Here is a 6,957-nt window from a genome sequence, read left to right on the forward strand (position 1 = left end):
TTCACAAATTGTGAGTTTTATAGTATTTTACTCTAAAAAATTAAAAATGGAGTTGTATCTTTCTTTTTATATGTTTTTTTAAAGGATAAACTGTTTAATTAAGAAATGACACAAATTATTTTTATTTTTAATTTAATAACTACTTGTGGCTTGTGATGTGGATTTTTTATTTAATTACACAATACTACTTAAATTAATGAAGAAGAAGGTGAAGAAGAAGGATTTGCCTCTGATTTAAAATTTTTATCTTGTTTTTTATATATTATTATATTCTAAAACTTTAAACTTTAAGTTTTTCTACTATGTGATCTTAGACACTTTTATTTAAACCACACATTTATAATCTTAGTTTTATCATTTAATTTTGGAAGATTTTTTCTACAGCCTCAGGTCAAATGCAGTGTCCTCTTGGGGGTCAGTGCTAAATTCTAAAATCCTCAGCAGATTCCAGCATCCAGTAGTGACCACTGGGGGTTTTATGTGGGGAATCAATTTTCCATTAAATGATTTTGGTTTTTTGAAAATGGTGAGGGGAAAAAAAAAAAAATCACTCTTTCCTCTAAAAGGGACTTGTTAAAGATGGAAAGGTGCTGCTGCAGCCCCAGTGGTGTGGAGCTGGATCTCCTCCTGCCCTCTGGCTGACAGGGTTGAGGGGGGTCTCTCCCGGAGGTTTCCCATGCTGTGGAATTCTGTGGCTCCTCAGGAAGGTTGGGTTTCAACTCCAGCAAGAAAGGGGCTCTGTTCCATCTGCATTTACAGGGGGACCTTGCTTTAAAAAAGGAACAAAAGTGCTTTTTGTGACGGGTCACCTGAGAGGCAGCACCTGGCCTACAGGAAAAATCGGGGCCTTCTGCCTTTGTCCTTTCTCCCTGGGTCAGCTGAATCAACACCTGAAAAACAAAAAGAGCAGATGTGAAAGGTTACACTAAAAAATCCAGAAAATCAGGCAGAAATGAAAAAAAAATAAAAATAAAAATTTTGGTACACTTGATAGTTTTGATTCCAAAGTACCTGAGTTTGAAAAAGTTGATGTTTCAGCTTGTTTCCATTTTTTTCTTTAGAGAAAAGCTTTTTATTGTGTGGTTGTGTTGGACTCTGAAATCGTTATGGAATTCTCTCCATATCCTTCCAGGACCAAAAGAGGGTTACAAGAGAGCTGGAGAGAAACTTTTCCCTAAAGGAATGGAGTGATGGGAATGACCTGGAGTTGAAGAAGGACATGGTTGGGTGGGATTTTGGGAAGGAATTCCTCTCTGGAGGGGCTGGGTTGGATTCCCAGAGCAGCTGTGGCTGCCCCTGGATCCCTGCCAGTGTCCCAGACCAGGCTGGACTGGGTTTGGAGCACCTGGGACAGTGGAAGGTGTCCCAGGGATGGAACAGGATGGGATTTAAGGTCCCTTGAGCATCTCCCGGCACAGGGCAGCCACAGCTCCTCAGGGAAAGCAGAGCTGGGGCCTCACCCTGGCATTGTCCTGGCTTTGGGGAAGTACAGGAGAAACAGATCCCCCAGCCAGGGAATAATGTGTCCTGACTCCATGATTCAGAATGCTGAGCAATTGCTTTATTAAAACCATACTATATTACACTAATACTATATTATAACTAAAGTGTGGAACCCAGGGCACCGGGAATATTTCTCTGTCTGCTCTGGGGTGCCCTGACCCCCAGGGGAGCACTGACATTGACCCTCATTCATGGAGAAGTTTTCCTAGACTTCAAGATAGACTGGAATCCACTAAAGTGTGAAATAGGTTATAGAGACTTGGTGAGAAATTCAGGGTTTGGGATTTTTAATATGTTGTGGATGGAAGCAAGATGGAGGGCACAGGGTGCTGTCCTGGGTTTCTTCTTCATGCTTCTCCTTCCTTCTTCTTCATGGGTTTGGGAGGCATTTTGTAATTAAACAGAAAATCCGCATTGCAGGGTCTTTGAGATCAATCATTAAGTTAAAAGAAAAAATAATCCAAGTGTCAGTCCTTAATTAAAAAATTTAGATTTAAAACACCTTGTAACAAAAAATTGCTACCTATTTTGCGCCTTCTAATAAAAAAACTACCAAACTCACAGTAGTAAAACTGTTTTACTAATAAAAAATAATAAACACTGAAATCCAGACATAAACTACCATCTCAAATACCTTCCATCCAAACCCAAAAGAAACAACAACTAATACCCCAACACTAGATATGATATGATATGATATGATATGATATGATATGATATGATACGATACTAAAAAAAACCCCATGACTGTCTGAGACAGCCAGGACACAGTTTGAGTGATTGGCTAAACACTCAAAACAGCTTTCACCGCTGTCCAATTAACCAAATCACTTTGGGTGAACAATCTCCATAACACATTCCACGTGTGCAAAAACAGCGAATAGAGCTCAGAATTGTTTTCTCTTCTTCTCTGAGCTTCTCACTGCCTACGCCAGGAAAAATCCTTGGGAAACTTGTGCCTGCTGCTCTGTGTAGAGAGGGCTGAGGCCGCAGGGCCGAGCCAGAGCGAGGGTTTCACAGTCTGTCCGTGTCTCCCACAGCCGCTGCCATGCCGGGCTGCCCGCGGCCCGTCCCGCTGCTGCTGGCGCTCGCCGCCGTCCCCGCGCTGGCCGCGCTGAAGGTGACCCCGGCCGTGCTCTACACCAAGCCCAAACCTTCCCAGCCGTCTGTCCCGGGGAAAATCCCATTGCCAGCAGCGCCGGGCAGAGCTGAATTCCCCACGCTTTTCCCCTTGGAGAACTCCACGCTGGACTCGGCCGAGTTCTTCTTCAACTGCTGCGACTGCTGCCCGCCCGCGGCGGGGCCTCAGGGCCGGCCGGGCCCGCAGGGACCCACAGGTGTGCTGAGCCCTCTCTGCTGGGCTGGAAACGCCAAACCCAGCGGCTTTTCCCTCGGGAAATCATTTGGCAGGGTTTGTGCAGCTCGTGGGGGAGATCTCAGCGATCTGCAGCTCTGATGCTGGGTGGTTTTGGCTGGTTTAGGGGCCCGAACAGTGCTCCTGATCACAACAGCCCGACATTCTTCTTCTCTTTCTTACCACAGCAGCCCTGCATTCTCTCATCTGACTTCTGCAAGCACAGTAATTTTAAGTGATACACGTTGTGTAGTCAGCTACCCCTAATCAATCTCTCTTTTACCCCTAAATCTTTTGCCTCAGCTCTTCCTGAGGGACAGCTCCGATCGCTGCTCGCCTGACTGGGAGCCAGGGAATGGCTGGAGCTGTTCCAGGGCAGGTTTGGGGTGGATATTAGGATTTTAGGGAAAGGTTCTTCCCCAGAGGGTGCTGGGCACTTCTCAGGCTCCCCAGATAATGAATGGGCACGTTCCCAAACCTGCCAGAGCTCCAGGAGTGTTGGGACAGCGCTGCCAGGGATGCCCAGGGTGGGATTTTGGGGTGTCTGGGCAGGACCAGGGGCTGGGCTGGGTGATCCTGGTGGGTCCTTTCCAGCTCAGGATATTCTGTGATTCTGTAATTCTACGAAATGTGGGATGTGATCTGGATTTGTGCAAATCCAGAGCAGAAAAGTGAATGTCAGCCACATCCTGGAAGTTACAAACCACCAGTGTGAGTGGGAATTCCTTTGGGACTATCCCAAATCCCTGCTGGCAGGAGGCCACGCTCCTCAATTCTCTGTCCCTGCCCTGAGCCCCTTGGATTCACAGCTTTAATTCCACATTCACTTCAACCATTCACTTTATGACCCCCAAAACTACCTTCAAACAGTTTTGCATCTTTACTGAAGGTTTCTTTAATTTTTATTTTTTGATTTTTTCCCCATTGCAAAAGAGGAAATTAAAAAAAAAATTGGGTTCAATTTTAAAAATAAACAAATGAGGCACAAGAAGCAGCTCTCTATAAAGGAGCTAAATATTTAATAAAATACACTTTGTGTCTTCTTTCTACTGCTAAAATACACATCCACAGAGAACCTAATTGTGCTCCTGCTCTAATGAATAGTGCATTAGCCTGCAAAAGTTCACTTTAGTAGCACTAATACTGGAGATAGGAGCTATTCATCTGGGGAAAGGTGGGAGAATAATGAAATAATTCTCCTTTAATCCAATGCACTCCAGGGATTTTCACTTCCCATGGCTTGGGAAAGGCTGGCTCATGGAAATTGTGGTGGCTGTAAAGGGAGTTTGATCTCTTATCTCTTGATGGGAAAGTCCTTGTGGCCATAATCTGCTCCCAGACAGGCACTGGGAATCTCTGGATTCCCAAGGGGATGGAAAAGGAAAAGGATTTCAATCCCTCCTTTCTGCAGTGTGGAGCTCTCAGCCAGGTTCCCCTTCTATATTTGCAGAATTAATTCTCCTTAAGGAAAGGGACAATTCCAAAGCTCTGGCAGTTTCTTGGATGTGCTCAGATATTAAAGACAGATTAATTTCTGATGTTTTGTGAACCTCTGAGCTCCTGTGCCTCTGAGGCAGCTCAAAGTTGGTTTTAAAAAGTCTTTAACTGCGGCCCAGAGTGAAAGGCAAAGCTGTGAGATTTGATGATGTCAAATAAAACAAGCAGCTCTTCCCAAGGTGATGGAATCACCTCATATACACTCCTTAATGCCACGTTGCTCAGGTATTGATGAAAATGTTATTTATAAGTTAAGCCTTGGAGTTACTGAGACAGTTTTGTTGATTTTACAGGTCCCAAGGGGGAGAAGGGAGATGCTGGGCTGCCAGGGCCGCCGGGAACTCCTGGCCCTCAAGGTCCAAAAGGATCTAAAGGAGAAAGAGGTAAGCCAGACTAATGGAAAATGCTGCTGTCCTCATAAAATACCACAAAATTATTAAAAAAACCATATATTTTAAAGCAGAAGAAGATTTCCGCTAGGGATTGAGCCCTGGAGAGGTTTAGCTGGCATCAGTGCAGGGACAGGAACTCAGGTGGTGGCAGTGTTTGTTCAGGTGGAACAGGAGCAGCTGCTCATAAAGATCTCACTCAATTCTTGTTCTGAACAGAAGTTTGAAATCTGGGTTCAGTTTGCTTTGGGTGAAGGACAGAAGTAGGAAAAAGCCACCACGGAAGTTGTGTGCAGGGGTAAAATCTGCATTTCAATTTCAATCTCTCAGGCAAAAGAACTTCAGTTAAGACGCTGAGCAGTCATTATCCATCAGTATTCCTGAAAGGAAACCCTGCCCTTCATCTGGGGCCTGGAGCAGCTTTATCCTGGCAGGATCCTGCTGCTGCCTCTGGAGAATCCCAGCAGCAGAGTCTGGTGCTGTTCAGTCCCTGCAGACCCTCAGGGAGTGATTTACTCCTGGAAAAAGCTTTTTGGCCAGCCTGGAATGAGGGATGCAGAGCTGTCACCTTCTCCACCTTCCATGAAACAGCAGCAGCTGCCTCGCAGAGGGGCAGAAATCTGGGAGTGAGGTGGTGCTGGGGACTGTGGGATCCAGCTGAGGCTCCTGAAGGTGTTTCCTCAAAACCCACCTTGCTCATGTCTGTTTTGTGTTTTTTAATGAAGTGAGGGACACATGCAGATGATCCCAGCGGGGTGTGATCTTTGCTGTGCTGCACGCACCAGCACAAATTAATTAATTAATTAATCAATGCTGGACTGTCCTAGGAGGAAAAGGGGAGCAAGGGGAGCGAGGAGCGAGTGGAAGTCCTGGTTATCCAGGGAAACCTGGGCTGCAGGGTAGGTCTGGAAAATCCAGGATTGCTCTGACCTTTCCCTCTGCTCTGGGTTTTACAACAGCATGGAAGGACCAACCCCTTTGGATGGTCCTTCCATCTCCAGAGCAATCCACTTTCATTGGATTTAATCTTCGTTTTTATTGGTTTTAATCTTCTTTTTTCCCCCTAGGTGAAGCTGGAGCCAAAGGCAATAAGGGCAGCTATGGTTTCCCTGGACTGAAGGGACAAAAGGGGGCTAAAGGGGACACCTGTGACAATGGCACCAAAGGAGACAAAGGGGACAGGGGGGATCCCGGAGAGCCGGGAGCGGGCGGAGAACAGGGGGACAAGGGAGAAAAGGGGGACACGGGGGAAAAGGGATACTGTGGGGAGCCGGGGGGCCGGGGGGCAGAGGGGCCAAGGGGGACAGAGGGGAAGGGGGCACCAAGGGGGAGAAGGGCAGCAAAGGGGACACGGGCACCGAGGGCATGCGGGGGGCGGCTGGCAAACAGGGAGAGAAGGGCGAGCAGGGCCGCAAAGGTGACAAAGGGGACCTGGGCCCCGCGGGCCCCAGCGGGCCCAAGGGCGACGCCGGCACCAAGGGCGGCCGCGGCGCCCCGGGCAGGAAAGGCTCCCGCGGGGCCAAGGGCGCCCGTGGGGACGTCCCCAAGGCGCCGCGCTCGGCCTTCAGCGCGGGGCTGTCGCGGCCCTTCCCTCCTCCCAACGTGCCCATCAGGTTTGACCGCGTGTGGTTCAACGAGCGCCACGATTACGACCCCGCCACGGGCAAGTTCAACTGCAGCGTGCCCGGCGCCTACGTCTTCTCCTACCACGTCACCGTGCGCGGCCGCCCCGCGCGCCTCAGCCTCGTGGCCAGCAGCAGGAGGGTGGCCAAGGCCAGGGACACCCTCTACGGCCAGGACATCGACCAGGCCTCCTTCCTGACCATCCTCAAGCTGAGGGTGGGTGACCAAGTGTGGCTGGAGGTTGGGAAGGACTGGAACGGGCTCTACGCCGGCGCAGAGGACGACAGCGTCTTCACGGGGTTCCTGCTGTACCCTGATGGTTTTGAGGTTCTTCTGTGAGTTTATGACCCTGAGGAACATCTTTTCCCTCTGGGTGTGAGAGGAGAAAAGGGCAGCACTTTGGTTTAGATGTTATTTTTTGAGAGGTTTTAACAAAAATATTGATATTTGCAAGGCCTGGATTAGTTTGAAGAAGTCACGCATCCTTTGCCTGTTGTCCAAGCACCAACAGGACCAGTGTGGGGAGGGCATTTCCCAGCACAGTTTGTAATTAGAATATTCAAATCGTGGAATGAAACTCTTCCCCAGCTC

General features: G+C 48.2%; 1 protein-coding gene across 1 annotated transcript; it reads left to right on the top strand.

The window, feature by feature from the left end:
* The first annotated feature begins 2,551 nt into the window (after positions 1–2,551).
* OTOL1 (otolin 1) lies at positions 2,552–6,705 on the top strand. The gene is given in 5 exon segments (XM_041467992.1): positions 2,552–2,840; positions 4,648–4,737; positions 5,571–5,642; positions 5,811–6,013; positions 6,016–6,705. Coding segments are annotated over 5 exon segments (1,344 nt in total).
* The last annotated feature ends 252 nt before the right edge of the window (positions 6,706–6,957 follow it).

Source organism: Pyrgilauda ruficollis, unplaced genomic scaffold (genome assembly GCF_017590135.1).
Source record: "Pyrgilauda ruficollis isolate IOZ18807 unplaced genomic scaffold, ASM1759013v1 scaffold21, whole genome shotgun sequence".
Lineage (NCBI taxonomy): Eukaryota > Metazoa > Chordata > Aves > Passeriformes > Passeridae > Pyrgilauda > Pyrgilauda ruficollis.